General features: G+C 34.7%; 2 protein-coding genes across 3 annotated transcripts; one reads left to right on the top strand and one right to left on the bottom strand.

Moving 5' to 3' along the window:
• Positions 1-517: 517 nt before the first annotated feature.
• LOC132191314 (uncharacterized) lies at positions 518-11,366 on the top strand. 2 transcript variants are annotated; one of them, XM_059606264.2, is made up of 18 exons: positions 518-823; positions 1,511-1,580; positions 2,148-2,723; positions 2,809-2,955; positions 3,078-3,191; positions 3,710-3,768; positions 4,094-4,160; positions 4,304-4,355; positions 4,465-4,557; positions 4,654-4,737; positions 4,850-5,271; positions 6,399-6,460; positions 6,976-7,045; positions 7,684-7,764; positions 7,860-7,961; positions 9,319-9,464; positions 10,547-10,619; positions 10,935-11,366. In XM_059606264.2, the coding sequence occupies exons 1-18, from the start codon at positions 777-779 to the stop codon at positions 11,040-11,042; spliced, it is 2,373 nt and encodes a 790-aa protein (XP_059462247.2). In that variant the 5' UTR covers positions 518-776; the 3' UTR covers positions 11,043-11,366. The 2 variants fall into 2 exon arrangements, with proteins under 2 accessions (XP_059462247.2, XP_088367121.1); XM_088510995.1 differs by having other exon boundaries at positions 520-823; positions 9,319-9,443.
• A 1,318-nt stretch (positions 11,367-12,684) lies between these two features.
• Positions 12,685-15,687, bottom strand: CDL1 (Protein kinase superfamily protein). Its single transcript, XM_059572316.2, is given in 6 exon segments — positions 12,685-13,120; positions 13,122-13,400; positions 13,703-14,094; positions 14,186-14,375; positions 14,723-14,913; positions 15,338-15,687. Coding segments are annotated over 6 exon segments (1,194 nt in total). The 5' UTR covers positions 15,453-15,687; the 3' UTR covers positions 12,685-13,093.
• Between the last annotated feature and the right edge of the window lie 4,982 nt (positions 15,688-20,669).

Raw genomic sequence — 20,669 nt, 5'->3', positions numbered from 1 at the left:
AGCTGGTTAAAGTGAAGGTTTAAGGTACTTAAAAAAAAAAAAAAAAAAAGATTATTAAGATAAAATTATATGAGTTTGATAAATAAAAATAAATCCTTGTTTAAACTTGATTTGTTTGGAAATTCCTATATTTAGGACTTTCTGACACACGTCAACATGTGGTTGAAGTCACGTTAATCGCTAAAAAAATTTAACACCTTTCAATCTTATGCACATGTATTAATAAATTCTAAAAAAAAAAAAAAATTATAAATCTAGCATTTTTCATTTAAAATTCTATGTTTACAATCCTCTTCCACTCATTTTAAAAAAATATAATAATTTTTTTTTTTGATAAGTAGAAAAATATAATAATTATAACAAAAGAAGTTACAACCTTAAATAAATAAATAAAACAATTACATATGAATGGTAAATACTCGACTTTATATCGCATATTCGCCCAATAAAATAAAAAATAAATATTTAAAATTATTAATTTCAGCGTCGGAGTAAACCCACGCATCCTCGGTATCTCTAACATCCACCTCCAAAGCGCGCTAAGCCAGCACGTGATCATCAACCTCCACCTGTAACGACTAGAAGTAGGAAGGGAGCTTTGAATTCGAAATCTACAGTAAACCGGCTCACGATCTTCACATACACAGGAGTAGAAAAAAAAATAAATTAAAAAAAAGAGGAAAATTTCAATCAGCAGAAAATCAAGGACAGGCTTTCACAGCCTCCGAATCAAGCGGCCCAAACCCTAATCTCTCTCCCAAATTCCTCACCCGAATATGACGGAGCTGAGCTTCAATCTCCTCCACACTCTCGAGCCCAGGAGGTAATAATCTCGCACACATTTCGTTTTCTTGCATCTCCACGCGTCCTTAAACCCTAAACTACCTCGCATTATTTGAAGAAAATTTGACAAATTCTTTCTCTTACACGTCACTCTCTCTGGTCATGACCTGTATCGATTGTCATCTTGTTTCTATAACAATATTTCTTAGAATCTTGCTGTTAATGATTCAGAGTCGCTATTCTTTAATTTGATGTTGTGATGAAGTAAAATTTTGGGATTTAGAGAAAATTAGTAAGGATTCGAGTGTTGGGCATGGTGGATCTTATCTGAATAGCTGTCAAGTTTGAACTGTGATATAAGGTTATAGTATTCTGAGTTTGGTGTAAGGCAAATGAGAGCAATGGGCAGTAGACTTGTAATTCTTTTTGAAGTATGTTGTTGTCCGTGGTGAGTAAGCGTAAATTGGAGGTTGATTCCAGGTAAGTTATTAAATTGGGCAACCCTTGTGGTTCTTTTTCTGCAGTTTTAATGTTGCATCATGCATGATCATCAAACTTATGCCAAATTTGTTTTTCACTGGCCCTGCTTTTATATTTCATGATGTCTGTTATCTTTAACCATTATTCCTTCTTTTCTTTTCTTTTTTTGGGTTAAATTTTATAGTTTAAGATTGGGGATTAAAGATCGTTTTGTATAGAAGAATAAAAAAAACGTTGTTGTCAACAGGGATGCTTATGGATTTGCTCTGAGACCTCAACACGCACAAAGATACAGAGAATATGCTAATATCTATAAGGTATCTGCTATAAAGGTTTATTCTTTCTAACTAGCAGAGGCTAAGCTTTACGCTTCTATGAAGCTGGTATAAGTTATCGTAATCTACTAACCCTTACTATTAGAGGCATGTGCAAAGTGCAATTTGTGAAAAAGCAATTTTGTTTCTTTCTGAAAACTAGTTTACAGACAATATGTTTAGGCATGATCAGCTTTGATCTAGAAAAAAGGGCAAAACCATGATTTGACATTAAAGAGTTTGTATAAAATAGCAAGGTTATGTATGTTTTGACAATATATTAGTCTGGTAAAGTTTTAGAGAAGAAACACGATGCCAGGTCTAAAGAGACATTTTTTTTTATCAGTAGGCCAGGTCTAAATAGACATTATTATATATGTAGCTAAGCTAAAGTATGAGATGTGATGGATTATTTCCATTTCTGTAAAAATATGCTTCAGGATAAATGCTTCCTTAAATAAATTCATTTATTCAATTTTTTCCTTATATAGAATTTCTGTTTAAACAAATAGATGAAAGTGATAGTAGCAGGTGAGTACATCCATCTTAGAGATATATTTATGGTACCAGGAGGAGGAGGGGGAGAGATCAGATAAATGGAAGGACTTCCTTGAACAGATAGCAAAGTCTTCTCAACCATGCTCTTCTGAGGAGGAATATAAAGAGAGATTACATGCTGAAGATACTGAGTGCAAAGCAGAGACCATTTCAGAGAGCAAGGAAGGTGATGATTCAAGAAGTGGGAAGTCCATCTCTGATGGTTCAGAAGAAAGTGATCCTAAAAAGGAGGGGCAGCTTTCAAAAGAAACAAAGACCCATAAGCTCCAAACCTGGGCTCAGATAAGACCATCCCTTGGTGCCATTGAAAAAATGATGAGTTTTCGAGTTCAGAAGAGAAAGAATATGATAGATGAGCGCGAAACTGTAAATGGGAACCATCTTCCATCTATAGAAGAGGCAGAATCCTTGGGAGGGGCTTCTGATGACGAAAAGGATTGTGTTAATGAGACATCAGATGACAATGAGAATGCTACCAGGACAGAACCCACACCAGTTGATGAGGTCTCTCCCAAACATTTCTTTCCTTGGAAAGAAGAATTGGAGTCCCTTGTTCGTGGGGGAGTGCCAAAGGATCTTAGGGGAGAGGTAGAGTTGACATTGTTGAGTTCATTTATTCTTCATAATTATGTCTTGAAAAGATGCAGTGTTTGCCACAATATTGCCATTACAGGTTTGGCAAGCCTTTGTAGGTGTGAAGGCACGGCGGGTGGAGAGATATTACCAGGATTTGGTGGCCCAAGAAGCTAATGATGGTGGAAGCAAGGTGCATGATGACTCATCTGGTGTTTTCAAGAAATGGAGAAGGCAGATTGAGAAGGTCATTAGATGCATCTGCCTTGGACTTTATCCTTCAGTCTTTTCAATTTGTAGGTGCTACTACTTTTGCTTTGTATTCAATTTGGGTTTCTCCCTAGAATGACTTTTATTTGCTGCTTACAGGATATACCACGTACATTCCCAGGCCATCCTGCTTTGGATGCAGATGGTAGGAATTCCTTGAGGCGTGTCCTTTTAGCATATGCTCGACATAACCCCTCTGTTGGGTACTGTCAGGTAATTGGCTGTCGAAGAGTTCTTACTTTGAGGCATCCAAATTAAGAAACTTCAATGCAATTTGGCGGTTAATTGCTCTTTTTTTGAAGGCAGGAAATTTTGCATTTTTTTTTTTAACATATTTAGAGTTCTTTTGATCCAACTTAACTTTGTTGGCCGAGGATCATTGATTGCTTCAAGATACTATCCTCTTGTTACATTATTATCCCATTACACACACTAACACTTTTGTATGTCGAGAACTGTCTAGGTTATATATTTCCCAAAAGGCTGTGACCGAAAAGAAGAAGCAAAAAAGGAAAAGAAAAAGATAGGAAAAACTGCTTGAGAATTCATTTCCCAACATAACACTTTGGAATCCCTTAAGCCATTTTTTTGTGAGAACTCTTGGTTTAGTGCATTTGAATAGCTTTAACTATAATACTCTTTGGTCTGTTGATGAATTTTAACAATCTTCTTATTCATGTGGCAAATTGTGGTTATTTTAATTATTTTACATTGTATCAAATTACATGCAGGCAATGAATTTCTTTGCTGGTTTACTGCTACTTTTGATGCCGGAAGAAAATGCCTTTTGGTAAGTTTGATTGAGGTTATTTTTTTTGGGAACGTGGCTGATTTCTCGGGGAAACAAATGGGGAGGAATGGTGTAATAGGATTGCTGAATAGGGCAATATTTATAACTAAAGCACAAGGCTTAACCTTTCTCTTGCTACTTTTGTTATTAGAGCACATAAAATTTTTCATTTTTGTAATTGACTTGAAAGGAAGAGACTTGTGCTGAAAAAAGTTGTATCCATGTTAAATATGATTGCATTATAAAGTCTTTCTATTCACAAACAGGTACACATGATTATAGCTGGGTTAGCTTTATGAACTGATCTTTTCATGGAATCTTCCAGGACATTGGTGGGAATTATTGATGATTACTTTGATGGTTACTATACAGAGGAAATGATTGAATCTCAGGTGAAAATTCCACCATTCAGAGATTTTTGCATTTATCCTTAATTACATTCTGATATAGCATTTTCTATATTCATATGGACATTGATAGATCTACTATATACAGAGGAACCCTTTAAGTTTAAATGATATCTTCTGCTTATCAGGTGGACCAACTTGTTTTTGAGGAGGTGATGCGTGAAAGATTTCCTAAATTGGGTTTGTCAATTTTTAACATTTGTTATTTTGGTCATCCCCTTTTGTGATTCTTTTTATTACGTGGAGTGGTGTGGGTGGTTTTTTTATTCCACGTATGCTTCTGGTGCAGTTAATCATCTGGATTACTTGGGAGTGCAGGTAGCATGGATCTCTGGACCCTGGTTTTTATCCATTTTTGTGAATATGCTTCCCTGGGAAAGTGGTGAGGTTTATGTGGTTTGCATTTACAAGATTGACTTTTTCATATTGTTTTTGTTATAAGACGTGCTTAACTTCTAATGAGAAACTTCGTCTACAGTTTTTCGAGTTTGGGATGTGCTTCTATTTGAAGGAACTCGTGTTATGCTGTTTCAAACAGCACTTGCTTTAATGGAGTTATATGGTACTAGCATGTGTGTGTGATTTGTATGAAGTTGCACGTGATGAATTGGACCTTGTCAATGTTTTTTGGGTGTTTAAAGCAGTTTAATTTTCTTATATGTAATCTCGTGTAGGTCCTGCATTAGTAACAACTAAAGACGCTGGGGATGCAATTACTTTGTTGCAATCCCTTACTGGCTCTACATTTGATAGCAGTCAGCTTGTCTTGACTGCTTGCATGGGTTTTTTGGCTGTAACTGAGGCTAGACTGCAAGAACTTCGGAAAAAACATCGGCCAGCTGTACTAGTTGTAGTGGAGGAGAGATCAAAAAGGGGCCGAGCTTGGAAAGATTCCAAAGGGCTTGCGTCTAAGCTATATAGCTTTAAGCATGATCCTGGATCACTGATAGAGGAAAAGGAATGTACTGAAGGAGGTAATAATCCAGCCGATGGAGATAAATCTCCTCTGGAGTCCCATTCCTCTAATTTGGACGAATTGCTTAATAGCCTAAATGTTGATTCAGAAGTAGATTCTCTACCAGATCTTCAAGAACAGGTGGCTTTCTCGTTTCTTCTTCTGTATGTAATGCTTGTTTGATTTTTGAATACCACACATATTTCAGACGCTATTTGGTTGCTTTATTAATGTTGTGAGGCCCATGAGCTAGAAATGTTTTTCAGTCTTCTTCAACCTTGTCCATATGACTTACCAGCGTGTTTAAGACCACTGCTGAAGAGTTTTCAAATACCAACACTAAGCCAACTAGGTTTGCTTCGACCTTGGCCTTCAATAAGTTCATTGCTTATCTGCCCGGGGGAAAGGTCATTGTTAAAACCCAGAATGAAGAGAGAGGAAAAAGAACCTTGGAATTGACCCTTGATGTGACAATTTTATGTTTAATAGATTTCTCTGTGCTAGTATCCATTGTTTAATAGGTTTTATGCTATTGACTTTAGTACGTTATATAATCAAAATGTTTGTGTATCTATTTAAGTAATCATCTTCACAATGAAAAACTACACTTCCAGCACTCATAAAAATTTAAATGTAATTCTTTGAATTTCAAATTGTCTTACTTTTGTATATTTCTGACTTTCTTTGTTTATATCCAAACACAAATTATATGTATCTACATAGTTATTTTATTCAATGAGCATCTAAATAATTTGACTTGTGATCTGTTCTCATTCTATAAATTCCATAGTATTAAACCCTTTACTTTCACAATTACAGATGTGGATCTTTTGCGGATCAAAATACTTGGTACAATATATTTTTAGATACTCACTAACTATATTTGATGTTATTGTTTATTGCAAGACTTATAATGTAATGCCTGAAAAGTTCTTCCTAGAAAATTGTACCATATTATTGGAGATTTACAGATTATCCAATCTGCAATTCCAGCATGTAATCTATGACTACCAGGTTTGCTTTGATATAGGTTCCACTGTTTTTGTGGCTTCATTCAACAATGTAGGTTTCACTGAATTTCTATAGTTATGATTATTCCGCCTTTTTCAGCCAGAATATTGCCATGCATTTGTCATCTTATAATCCTCACTATTTTCCAATTCATAGTAGTCTAATGCATTTTACTTGTTCCTGCTTACTACTTGACAGATACAAGCGATCCCTGTGCAACTCCTTTTAAATTTCAATTATTAACAGCTTATGTGCAGGTGGTTTGGCTGAAGGTCGAATTGTGCAGATTGCTGGAGGAGAAAAGAGGAGCTATACTCAGGTCAATACTTTCTATTTACTGTCTAGTTTCTGCACAAGTGACTCATTTTATTTGGTAACATGACAAAGTAAAGATGACAGACTCGTGAAAGATTAATAAATGCACAAGTAAACTAGGTATGAGGTGGGAGGCCAACCAACTGTGGTGTATTTTGCCTGTTTACCTCATCCAGTCTGCAATTCTGAGGTTCATGCACCTCAATTGAGGGCTTAACAGTCCCTTACTCAGAACTTCATTCTTTTTGGCCTTCTTAATGCTTTTTCTTCTTTGTGTATTATTTTTTCTCCTTCTGGCCATCGCAAATGTGAAACTTCACAAAATCAACTCCATGGCCAATTCTCTTAACTTTTTCTTTTTCATTTTTAAAATAAAGAGTTGCTTCAAATTTTAAGATCAATGGGCATCTATAAAAATCTACAGGTGGCAGTCAGTTTCAAAACATAGATGACTCTTATGATGACATAGGAAGATGTTGCATATGGCTTATGAAGATAATCATTTATATTCTTTTCCAGGGCTGAGGAGCTGGAAACAGCACTTATGGAGATGGTCAAGCAAGATAATCGGCGGCAATTGAGTGCAAGGGTACACCTAAAGTTTATTTAGAAGACTATCCATGCAGTAGTTTGTCTGTTTATTATACTAAATTGAAAGATATGTTTATTCTTAAAACTTTCAAATGGCATGCATCAGGGTTTCCTCCTTCCACTCTCCCTCTATCTTTCTTTCATAGATTTTATAATTTTTTTTTTGTCAGTTCTCAAGTCAAATCCCAATTGAAATTGGATCCTTTGTGTACATTTTATAGACTTACTGCACTGAATATTGATGAATAGCCTTCTGAATCATTTTTTTGTATCAATGTTTTATGCAAGAGGGTGGCTACCTTATGTTTCATCAAAATCCTGGAAGTAATATATGCCTCACAAATTGCTATTAACTACTATTTGAGATCCATGAAGCACAAAAATGCTTCTGAGGTCTTGTTTGTGATTTAATTTATATTTTGGCTTCTGCCTCATTAGTTTATTCTGCACTGATAGAGATGGCAAAAATAATAGCTATAGGTAAGTATGGGATCATTTTATCATCTGACGATGCTTTTGATCATCTACTTTACCTGATAACTGACTAGGTCTCCAAGTGCAATAAGTTATTTCATCCGTAAAATCCTTGCCAGCCAACTTGCTTACAAGGTTTGAAATTGTTATATAATCCTGCAGGTCGAGCTGTTGGAGCAAGAGGTAACAGAGCTAAAGCAAGTCCTAGCTGATAAGAGAGAACAAGAAACTGCAATGCTGCAGGTTTAATTATTTCAGATGTTTCTAGTTGCAAAATAATGATCTATACTTTGTCTGTGAGTCCCTTAAACTATTTTTAATGCTTTTGCATGCTGTAGGTCCTGATGAGGGTAGAGCAAGAGCAAAGGGTTACGGAAGATGCTCGAATAATTGCGGAGCAAGATGCAGCTGCCCAGAGATATGCAGTTCATGTGCTTCAGGTTCTTTCTGATTTTTGATGTGTCCTGGTTATCAAAGATTGTGGTAGATCTACGTTACAACATATTCTATGTGTATATAAGGGGAAACTACATTTATCCCCCTTGAACTAATACCCGATTTGCAATCACCCCACCAAGCTTTAAAAAGTCACAATCGACCCCCCCCCCCCCCCCCCCAAATTACATAACACTTTCAATTTGCCCACTCCATTAGCGTTTTCTGTTAACTTGGACGGAAATGTATCATGTAACCCAGACGTGACTGCAATGGTCCATTATACGCTTGCATAAGATAAAAAATTGGGGAAACTTTGCTTAACCCCCTTGAATTGTTGCCGCTTTTGAAATTACCCCCCTAAATTTCAAAAACTCTCAATTAGTGTATTCATCTTTCAATTTTTTTTCAATTTCACTCATCGGTTAGGATTTTCCATTAAATATTGTCAAAATTCTCAAATATTCAGGTGTGGGTGTTTTTGCAAATTCCGATAAATCCTGACCAACACCTAAATCCTTGCAATTTTTTTTTTTTTTTTTTTTTTTCCTAAAAAAAAAAGGGGGTATTTTGGAAATTATTACACCCCCTCCATTAGGATTTATGAATCCTAATGAAAAAGCCTAACGGATGGGTGAAATTGAAAAAAGTTGAAAGATGGATATACTAAATTGAGAGTTTTTGAAGTTTAAGGAGGTAATTGCAAATGTGATGAAAGTTAGGGGGGATAAGTGACGTTTCTTCTAAAAAATTCAAATAAAGAAAAAAGGCAAATAAGAAGAAAAACGCATCAAAGATCAGATGCAGGGAATATTTGTCTCTTTCTGGCTCTAACTTTTTACTGATCGCTAGAATGACACTTCTTGTTGTTCGGTAAATTCTAAAATGCACTGTTCCTTCACGTAGAAAAAAGTAGTTTGATGATATAGCTGGACCATTACCTGTGTAGTTATTCATTTTCTTGTCTTTCACCATCTTCAAATTAAAGATCTCACAAAACAACTACTCCCTCTGTCTCAAAAGTCTTGGTTATGAACGACACAATTATAAGTGAGGCAAAGCCTAGTAACTTCCTAAAATATCCTTCATTGGGTATTAAGATGGGCATGACTTTCACAGGAATGTTTATTTTTTATTTATAAAAATTAAAAAAATTAAAAAAAAGGAATGTTTATTTTTTGGGAAATGATGAGGGTAGTTTATAAAATCCGAAGTAAATATTTTTTGTAGACATTTATTTATAGGATGCCCTAAAGACAAACAAGACATTTATATTTGGAAGCAGAGAGTATATTTAGCTTTCTATTTTTGTCTTTCATGAGTTATGATACACCTATTATCGAGAAAATGATATGTATGCAGGAAAAATATGAGAAGGCTATGGCTTCGCTCACGGAGACACAGAAGAAAGTGGTTATAGCAGAATCAATGTTGGAGGCTACCTTGCAATATGAATCTGGCCAATCTAAAGCACTATCTTCTCCAGGGTACATGAGAATTCTCTCCACGTAAAATTTCTGTTTGTCTATGCAGTTTTATTAATTTCTGTTTGATAGCTGATTTTGATGATTAATTCTGATAAAAAGTTTGGGGCCTGAACAAGAACTAATATGACTAATGCTTATCACAATAACACATCATAATAAAATTGGGCCAAATAATAATCTAAAGTGAAACACCCTGTAAATCCTTGATTGGTCCTGAGAAAATTTTGGGTTTGTAGTTCACCTTGATGTAAATAAAAATTCTAAAAGTGGATCAACAGGTATTTTGTGTTAGCTCTTTGTTCCATTTACAGAGTAATCCCTTCCTTTTAATGGCTTCATTCTTCCAACTTCGAATAAATGAACAATTGTATATGCCATTGCCTAAGATAGATTAACAAAGAAAATGCCTTAATATCTAAGAAGCCACAGATATATTGGTGCAAGGTGGCAGTTTTTTCAAATTTGCTTTCTGTAAGCATTGGGAACTATTGCTTCACATGGTTACACTCTTTATATCCGCTCTTCAATATATGTGTAGTACGTGACTCAAAAAAATTTCTCAAGTCATATTATCAGGAGTCAGTGAGTTATCAAATGCAATTATAAAATGATGTGAAGCAACTTCGGATGGTTCCAAACAAGGTGGAAAGGCCTGCTCCTTGAAGTACCCTGTACTATTAAAAAAAATTAGGACCTTTTTGGTACCATGAGATTCGTTTTACAAAATTATTTGGAATGATTTTGATGCTATCTTCATAGCTGCTTAAGAGGTGAACTTCAATCAGTGCTTTAACCCATCTAAAATGTGTTTCTTTATGTACTTATTTATTTTGTATCCATTAAAGTTTTTGGAGAATGAATGCTTATGGAACACTTAAAATGTGATCCTGAACCACAATAAGGTTGTATGTGAGCTCCATGAGTTGCGTACACCACGTGGCCTAACCATAAGTTTAATAAATATATTCTTCACTGTGTTCGTATGTCTTCCCTACCCAATAGCCCAACATAGGGGTGAAGATGGGTTTTGTGCGTTGCTTCTGCAGAGGCCATATGCCTCTAGATGAAAGTGGTGCCTTATAAAGGTAGTGTGCTTTTTGTAGGTCGCGTAATGACAATTCGACAAGAAAGATGGGTCTGCTCTCATTTGGACTTGGTTGGCGTGACAAAAATAAGGTAAAACATTCGCACTTATGCCTATTCCATTTCTTGGTGACTGACATGCAAACCAAGAGTGCAATGGTGTTCCTATATCTACTCCTAATCAAATTCCAAGAACCAAATTTGCATTTTTACTGTTTTGGACCATCTACTGCATTAGGTAAATTATTAAAAGTCCAGTTTGTTGGTCCTTTTAATTTTTTTTCTTTGTTGTTTTCAGATTTCCCAATTGACAGTGCTCTTCTTAAGTTTGCTTTAATCTATGCTTCTATATATATATATATATCCTTGGTATTGTTTGTAAAGCTTGTGTACGCATTCCTTTATCAGGGCAAAACGACTAAGGTTGAGGAGTCCAATGAAAGTAAATCCACCAATGAAGGAATAGACCCAAAATCTTCAGGGAACGAAACCAAAAACGAGGAGCAGGAAACTTAGTGGGGGAAGTGACGTGGTAGACTCTATGCAAACACCCTCTTGCCGAACTTTTTTGTTTTTTTATTGTGTTCCTGCTGCCCAACTACTCAATCCCTTGTAATGGTTACTACCCTTCCTATTGCATCCTGTGGCAGCAGATTATGAGGGTGCCATGTATCTATCTGTACCGATGTCGACTTGAACAGGCTGCACATTCTTTTTGGTTTTTTTTTTTTTTTTCATCCCTCCCCCACCTATTCACTCCCAGTGTAGAGCACATAATTAAATTCATTTTTTTTTATTAGTCATTAATTTATTATAAAACTTGTTTGAATCTATGCACATAATCACCATCTCAGATTTTTTATTTTTATTTTTTTAGTCAAATAGTTGGATCAATGGTTTCCTTCGCTTGCTATGTCTTGATCTCAAAAAAGTTACATACCCAGCCTCGAGCAAAGCGTTATTTTTCAATTTTCACACATGCAGGAAGGAGCCTACAATCAGTTTGATGGAGTAAAGACTAGTTGTAAGTTGCCACGAAGAAGGGTGGACCCAACATCAAAGCCTCAAAACAGATTAATTCAGTGCTTGAAAAAACCAAACAAATAACTAAAAATGGACCAAAAAATAATCCAGCCTATTATTGTTTGTTGGACTGAACGCCAAGAAGAGGGCCATCTTGAATGATGAGTTTTGATGCAGACCATGACAAAGCTTACTTGGAAATTGGAAGTTTGGCATGTTAAGGGGTGAACGATGAACACCGGCGTCAAAAAAACGAGGGTCATGCAAAGTCCTCGATGGTGATTGGAAATTTGGAAGAGAATGGGTGGAAAGATTTTTTGTGGTTTGTTTTGAAAAGTATATTATTAGCGGTGGAACTGGAACCACATCTGAAAACTGTGATGTTTGAAATAAGTTTTCGGCCTTTGAAGAGTGAAAACAGTTCTCTAAAATTTTACCAAACAAGGCCTCAATTCGTTTCTTATGTACAAGTGATCATCAAATTAGAATCGTAGGATAATATTTCGTTATGGTGAGACACTTTTAGCCATGAACAAGATAAGATACTCTTAACCATGGATGAGAGAGAATAAAGGAAAGAGAATGAAAGCTCAACCAATACCCTAAAAATCAATAGCATATAAATTTGGAGAATGTTAGGTGCTCTCTTGGTGTTCTCTTAGTCTTACGTAAATATTATTTTAAAAAGAAAAAAAAAGTGGCCGTTATTTGTCTCACCCAAATTTTAGAAAATAATATCCACCTACGATTAGAAAAACACTTGCATTTTCCTATAAATTTGCAGATGTAATTCAATCAATGGGCCTTCACAGTGTCAGTATGTACTCAAGGATTTCCACCCATATGTAGATAGGAAGCTGTAACCCACTATTGAGCATTGATTTTCATTCAACAACTGTACCTTTATATGCATTCATGGAACATAATGTAACTTCCTTTCATTTATTTTTCCCTTTGAAAAGACTAGCAAATTCCTCTCAAGTTGGATATGGAAATGGGCATAGCACATTTTGTTTTTCTTTCCAAAAATAGGAAACTACAACCCTTGCCAAATTGATAAATATAACATTTGGTTATTGAAATGTTTTATTTTATAGAGCTTTCATTGGTAGAATAAACAGAACAATACCAGGAGTAAACAAAGAATAATGTCAACTTTCAAAAACAAGGGAGGAAGGAACCACTGCCAAAGTTTGAAGGCCTGTATGTGTACAGCAACCTGGTTTCACAAATGCATTGAGCAAAGAACATACAAATATCTTCCAAAGACAAATGTATAATGATGTAGGGAAATCCACCTGTTATTTAGACCGTCGCAAAATTTGACAGCTAAGGCACAACCGAAACGCAATGAAAAACCGTCGATGACTGAGCTTTGAGCTTCTGATCACCAACCACTATATATAATGCCATCCCTATGAGCGTCGACCGCTATACTACCAAGGCGCAGCCATGGTTGGCACGGCTGGTAGCGGCCCACTCAGCGTCGAAGGAACCATTCAGATTCACAACTATCATAGAGCACTCTTAAGTTAATCTCCTATTCAATCAATCTCTCTCACATCAACGACCACCATTGAGCTTCTTATCATTGTTCTTTGTTCGAAGGGGAGAAAAGGGGGCCTGGCTGCAGCTTTGCACTCTCTGTGTATTAAGATCATATTTTTGTGCAGCAAGGTAAGTCAAACCCGTGACAACATCAGCTACAACCGGTCGCAAATGAGGCTGTTCCTGAACACACATTGCTGCAATAGCAAGAGCTTGGTACAAACCCCTGGAAGGATACTGGCCTTGAAGCAATGGATCAGCCATTTGTGAGATTTTCGATCGATCCGTGAACAAGGGTCTTGCCTGTCATCAAGTCAGGATAAAATTTCATAAACTATCAACATCATAATATATAGCATGGATAATCATCATTTTCCAGGTCAATGTTTGGCATTAAATTGTTGAGAAGAACTCAAGTTGCATAATTACTACTTTATATATATATATAGGAACCTAGTTGTTGAGATAGCTTGCATCAGATGAAACAGACACAGTTGTTAGATCAAACATACTTCAACAATAATCTTTTTTTCTTTCTTTCTATTGAACAAGGAAGGCCTCAAAACTCTATCAACATCAGCAAATACTACGTGGCAATCTCTTACCCATGCAACCAGATTTTGCTCTCCTGGAGCTTTTGAACTGTCAATTGCTTTCCTGCCTGTAATGATCTCCAAAAGAACAACCCCAAAGCTATAAACATCTGATTTCAGAGTGAGTTGACCTGTCATTGCATACTCTGGAGCACAATATCCATAGGTGCCCATGACCCTTGTGGATACATGTGTGTTATCCCCGACAGGCCCAAGCTTGGCCAAGCCAAAATCAGATAGCTTGGGATGATACCCTTCACCAAGCAAAATGTTGGAGCATTTCAAATCTCTGTATATAACAGGAGGACTAGCCTTGTTGTGCAAATATTCCAATCCCTTTGCTGCGCCAGCAGCAATTTTCATTCTTGTATTCCAATCAAGTCGTTTCTTCCCAGGTGGAAGGTCTGCAAAATAGGCCAAAATATCAAATTAGAGATTTAAAAAATGGTCTTCCAGGTGGGGCCGTACGTATAATACAGTATACAGTATACATACCATGTAAATGGTCTTCCAAAGATCCTAGAGGCATATATTCATAAACCAGAAGCCTTTGATCTCCATCAGCACAATAACCAATTAAATTAACAAGGTTAGAATGGTGCAGCAGACTTAACATCAAGACTTCAACAAGAAATTCCCTGTTCCCTTGTAACCCATTTCGATCCAGCTGCTTGATTGCTACAGCCTATACCAAACACGATTAAAAGGATCAAGTTTCATTGTCACTTTTGTTCACACACATTAAAACCTCAATTCCTTGCCTTGGTGAGTTATTTTTGTAATCCCATATATAGTAGGCTATATAAAGAAATCAAGATTTATCCAAAAAAAAAAAGCAACTGTTGGCACCAAAAAAAAAAAAAAAAAAAAGAAAAAAAAAGAAAAGAAAAGAAGCATAAATGTAACTTTTTTTTCTTTTCTTTTTGTGGATTAAGCAATCAAATGTGCAACTTATAGACAGATTATGATGAAATAATTATAACTTTATCTTCTTCTATTATGAACAGTTCAATTATAATGAGCTCAACTAACCTGACCGGTATTTTCCAAACGCCCTTTATACACTCTACCAAAACCTCCTTCACCCAAGAAAGAGTCCGCTCTAAAATTTCTAGTTGCAGCAATCAAATCCCGGAATGCAAATGTCTGCGCCGAAATCTGATCGGAGCCTCCACTTTTAGAGGCCTCCGTGGCATCCAAGGAGGAACTTGGCTTCAACTTTCCTGGAAACTCACACGTGGAAATGAAAAACTTTGGAAAGAGCCAAATGAAATTTTGGATTTGATTCTCAGTAAAAGGAGATCAAACCAGAAGCATCAGCACCGCATGAACAAAGAACACAAAAGACACAGTATGCTTTATTTTTATTTAGCATTTCCGAGATGAGAAAAAAAAAAAAAAAAAAAAAACTCCAAATGGGCATGCAAATACAAACGAATTAATGAATATCGTTCATTTTTTCGCAAACCCAGATAAGAAATTCAGAAAATTTATCAAAAAAATAAAACAAGACCCCTGTAGTTATAAACACCAGCAACCAATCAGTGCAGAAACCGATTGAAAGCACGATCAAAGCAAAAGGGTCACACTGAAACAGTCATAGATTTTCCGCCAAGTCATTTACGTACTCACACTAATGTTAAATACCTGAAGTGGGTTCGATCCGATCGAAGGGCTTCTCCTGCAGCTCCATTTTATTCTTCGTCTTCTTCTTCGTCTTCGCTTTACTGTGTGATCTTCCAGAGCAGGGAATCCAACCCATCTCTTTATTCCCGAAAACCCGGCAAAGTTTTAATCGAGAAAGGAAGACGAAGAAGACCAGTTATTTGATATAGAGAGAGAGAGAGAGAGAGAGAGGCCGTACAACTTGAACTGGAACAGAGCCACCCCTCTCCCTCTCTCTCTCTCTCTCTTCTATAGTCTCCCTGTAATGTATATTTTATCTCTTCTTTTCACTTTTTCTTTAACGTTTACTAGTGATTGGGAGGCCAGTTTTGAAGCGAGCAGCAACCAGCAGACAGACGTGCAACGCTGTGGATTTTGGACTAAAATTTCTCGTATATTATTGGTTGTTTGACCATGGGGTGTTTTTGGTTTATCAATTTAATTTTAGTTTTCTGCAGACATATCACTGTAAGGAGGGACCCGCCACCTATGATGAGAGGATGCTCTTTTTTCTTCTTCTCGTATAGTCTATCCGTGAGAAATCATATCACTTCCGCGTTGATCTGGCCAAACAAAGATCTTGAGGGAGATTACTTGCCTGGTCTTCTATTCCCTTTTCTTTTCGTTCAAATGTAATCTCCGCCTTGGCAAATGGTTTTGTCTTTGTTATTGCATTAGAAAATGATTGAAGTTTGCCAAAAAAAAATAAAAATTAGTCACTACAACTAAATTCCGTTAACTGATTTAACAGATTATGATAGCGTGAAATGTAAAACCAATAGAATTGTAATACTTGTCATATTTAATTCAGTATCACACTAACAAAATCTGTTAAATTAGTGGGCGAAATTTGAATGTAGCGCATAGAGCTAATTGTAAATCAGGTAAAGCACAATAACTAATTTTACATTTTTTCGTATAAAGTTTAAAATTTTTTTAACGAAAACTATATATATCGATTTTTTTATTTGAATAGTAATAAAAAGTGAACGATGTTATAAAAAATATATATATATTTTTATGCTAATTTTTTTAGGGAAAAAATGCATGAACAGTATCAAATGGATGAAAAGGGTTGTGAAACAAGGATTCTCTAAAAAAATAATAAATAGATAAAAAAAATTAACAAACAACTATTCTCACAAAACATTTTAAGAAGAATCAAAATTCTTTTTACCTTAGTGTCACATTAAAACTTTTTTTTTTTTTTTTTTCCGATTAGAATGCAGAAACACCTTCTTAAAAAGGGTTATTAAACGTTTTAAAAACATTTTTCCCTGGGGAATAACCTCAATAAGGACATGCTGTGAATCATGTCTTTTTTTGCATCTTAAGAAGGGGTTATTAATCGTTTTAAAAACATTTTTCACTGGAGAATAACCTCAACAAGGACATGATGTGAATCATGTCTTTTGCATCGTTTAACACATAGTTGTCACATTAGTTTGGAACACAATATTGAAAATTCATATTTACATCCAATTGAATTAGTCCTATAAAAATAAACCCACTATTTTGGCAAGCGGTCACCCATGTATTTAGAAGGGGTGACCGCACGACCACTCTACCACAACTCTAAGTTTTACTTAATGAGACAAATTCGATTTAGTGCGAATATGCATTTTCGGTATTGTCTTGCAACTTTCAAAATGACATGATAGCTCTTTGTTAAAAGGTATGAAATGACCTAGTTTACCACATTTACTTGAAGTAATTCTCTTTTCATTTTGTGGGAGACAAACCTTTAACAACAGACATTATTGTGTTCTCATCCTGAATTGTCTTTCCACATAATGAAAAACATATAGGCTTAATTATGACCTTTTCTTGGTATGGCCATTTAACTGTTGAGCTTGGTTGTACCAAAATTGATATTTTTATTTCAAGTGAAATGAAATTGAGACATTTTACGGTAATTTTATTTTTTATTGTTGGAAAAAGTACACATATTTTTCTTAAACTACTATTAATTTTATTGTCAATGTTTTCTAAACTATCAAAACAATGTCAATGTCTCATAATGACAAAATTACCCTTCATAAAATTAAAACAATTCTTAAAATTATAACAAAAACTATTTTTTAAAAAAATTTAAAAACTCCAAGGGGTCATTTTTTGTTTTATTTTTTAAAACAATTAATTTTCTCTCCTTTCTTATTTATTTTTTCCCAAATTTATAAGAATATTCTTATCTTATTTTAAAAATTTTAAGGTCATTTTTGTCTTTTTACCGGCATTGGGAGACATTACCATTATTGTTTTAATAGTTTAGGGAGAACATTCATAATGAAATGATAGTTTGATGGGAGAGGTGTACTTGTTTCCCTTATTCTATATATGAGAAATGATAGGCTTACAAATAAATTTTATAGAAAAAATTTTACAAACTGATATGGCACAACAACATGATTAGGTTTTTCAAAATTTGAACTTATTTTATATCCAATCATGTTGTGCCACATCAGTTTGTAAAAGTTTTTCTGTAAAATTTATTTGTAAGCTTAGCAGGCTAGCACTCTTCTTTATCTATTAATGTATCTAATACCACATCATTTAAAAAATTTTAAAAGACATAACAAGTTAACAACATATTCACCATATAACATCATAAACACTAATAAAATAAAATATTAACCATGAAATAACAAATCCTTATACTTTGTACGTGCAAATTCTCTTACAAGGAACGGTATTTAGTAAACTCAGATACAGTTGTCATGCAACTATGATAAGATGGAATAAATATTAACCATTGATTTTTTTTTTCCTCTGTTGTTAATCGAAAGGTTAAACTTTACTATCACATCAACGTAAGAGGTATATACTCGAATTTGATGCGGATAGATGTTAATATAATGATGATAGAATAAAGGCCCCAGAGAGTTGTGCAAATAAAATATATTTAATTTCCCTCGATTGATATTTAAAGTCGTCGAGACAGCTGCCCACAAACGGCTCTATTTATCCCCCGCCAATTTGGTTCCATCTGTTTCATTCAAAATTTATTGTGATACAATCAACTTAGTGGTTGATATTTTGTAATAACGCCGCTTTGTAAGTATTTTATAATAAAATAATGTTATAATTTTTTATTTTTTTACTTTATTTATGTAACAAATAAAAATATATATATTATAACACATCGTCCCACGTCTCATGAAGCGAAGGTCACTAATTCGAATCCCCCCTCTTCCCTTCCCTTGTGTGAACATGTAAAAAAAAAAAAAAAAAAAAAAAAAAAAAAACTAATACATCAAAATATATATATATATATATATATATATATATATATCATGTTGATTTATAATAAAAGATATAGTAACTCTTTTTTTATAGCTAAAGCTATAGTAATTTGGCATCATTCTAACAAAGGAAGATTGAGTAATACTATGAGGTATTGTTCTTCTAAATATGATGTACCTTTGAAAATCACCAATATGTCAAAATTCAATTATGATTATGTCAAATTCGATGGTCATTTTAAAAGTAACATCACATTTTGAAAGACATAAAGAAATCGTGTTTCCTCCTTTGAGCATTAGTAAACAAGGATTGCTATCATAGAAATTTTTTTTCAACTCAGTCTATAAAACTGTCGTGTCAGTTTTTTATTTTTTGTAAATACACTACTCATTAAAAAATGAGAAGGGTTACAAAGGAACAAAAAGTTCAAGAGGTGCAGACTCCTCCGCAACAAATCCAACAAAAATAAATAAATAAATAAAGGCCGAATTTGGAAATAACAAACAGAAAATGGGTTCGTAGATTACCCCAAAGAGATAAAAAATTTTAAAAAAATAAAAAAAAATAATTAAAAAAAAAAACCGATCTAGTCCTCTATATATTGAGAGAAAGCCAAGAAAATAATGGTCGCATAACGCGGTATAAGCACCAAAACAAGTAAGAACATGACGTTTGAAAAACTCTTCAACCATACCCAAACCCCGAGAAGGAGTTAAGGCCCAAGAAGGGGTTAAGAAAAAGGAAGCACTACGGAAATCGGAATAAGATTTATCGTCAAGGAATGTCACACTCCAAAAACAAAAGTACATTTGAACATGTGGAGGGAAGTAGATATTTTTTTTAGTAGTTTTAGGGTATGAAGAAGTATGATGTTGTGATTTTGATGGTGGGCCATGCTTTGGGGCTGTCAAATATTCAAAACTGTCAACCGTGTGTTTTGGCAGTTATTATTCTTAATCGTTTGAAATTCAAATAAAACTAAGACATAAGTTAGGTGGGAAGAAAATGAATTTAGAAGAAGAGGAAGAGTATCTTTGTAACTTGAGGAAGACGCCATTAGCTAGAGAAATTGGACATTTATTCTTCTTTCATCAATATTCCTACAATCTTTATTTAATTGGATCCCTCGATCATAATCCATGGGACGGACGGCCAAGATTATCTAGATTCCCTATGCTATATTGGCGGTCCAGGTGTCCAGCTTGGAACACACCATCTATTAATTAATCCCATTCATCCTCAACAAACCGTAAATGTTGAAGTTGGTCCACACAACAAGACAAACGAAAACTTGGTGCATGTTATTGACAAGGCATAGATCGAGTAATATTTGGACTGTGGCACCTATAATTTTTATGGGTCAAAAATTATTATTTTTTATTTTTTTTATTTTTTATTTTAAGTGGGCTCAAAAAGTTGAGAAATATATATATATATATATATATATATATATATAAATTTGGAGAAAATCTATGTCCAATGTTAAAATTGATTTGAGAGATATAGTGGTCCGACTACCTTTGAGCACCCCAAAGAAGTGATTGGGGGTGGTCGGCTACTTAAAATAAAAAGAAAAAGGCTGTAAAGGGTGTTCACCTACTATTAAGCCAATTATTAGGGTGGTTGACCACCTCCTCAAAGGATGAGGAGGTGGTGAGCCACCACATTCACTTCTTTTTATGTTTTGTTTGTTTTGACAGTAAGAAAATATTTTCAGCAAAATTGTTATTCAGGAAAATGATTTCAGTTGAAAACGTTTTTTTAGCATTTAGCTCGTATAAAAAAATTGTGACAACGACCAGTGACCTCATGCTAACTTTAATGGCGTCCAGCAAACTCTAGCAATAGCATGCAACTTTCAACAAGGTTAAACTCGAAAAATGGTTTTAAAAAAGTAAACATTTTACACGGCTTAAAGAGGTTTTTTTGGTCAACCAAAAATGTTTTTAATTTGACCAATTTTTTTGGTCACACCAAACACTTAAAAATAAGAAAATGTCAAAGCAAACGAAGCCTTATTTTTTATTCTTTTGCCTTTTAATGTTTACTTGGCTTGACTAGGCCATTCCTA

Source organism: Corylus avellana, chromosome 10 (assembly GCF_965113065.1).
Source record: "Corylus avellana chromosome 10, dhCorAvel1.hap1.2, whole genome shotgun sequence".
NCBI classification, from domain to species: domain Eukaryota; kingdom Viridiplantae; phylum Streptophyta; class Magnoliopsida; order Fagales; family Betulaceae; genus Corylus; species Corylus avellana.
The sequence above is the reverse complement of the archived record's forward strand: the minus strand, read 5'-3'. Positions and strand labels throughout refer to the sequence as shown.

Excerpts from the sequence above, each read along its gene's own strand:
- LOC132191314 (XM_059606264.2), top strand. The coding sequence starts at position 777 with ATGACGGAGCTGAGCTTCAATCTCCTCCACACTCTCGAGCCCAGGAG. Across the intron at positions 4,356-4,464 it reads TGAAAGATTTCCTAAATTGG|TTAATCATCTGGATTACTTG; the intron begins GTTTGTCAATTT and ends CTTCTGGTGCAG. Across the intron at positions 4,558-4,653 it reads TATGCTTCCCTGGGAAAGTG|TTTTTCGAGTTTGGGATGTG; the intron begins GTGAGGTTTATG and ends CTTCGTCTACAG.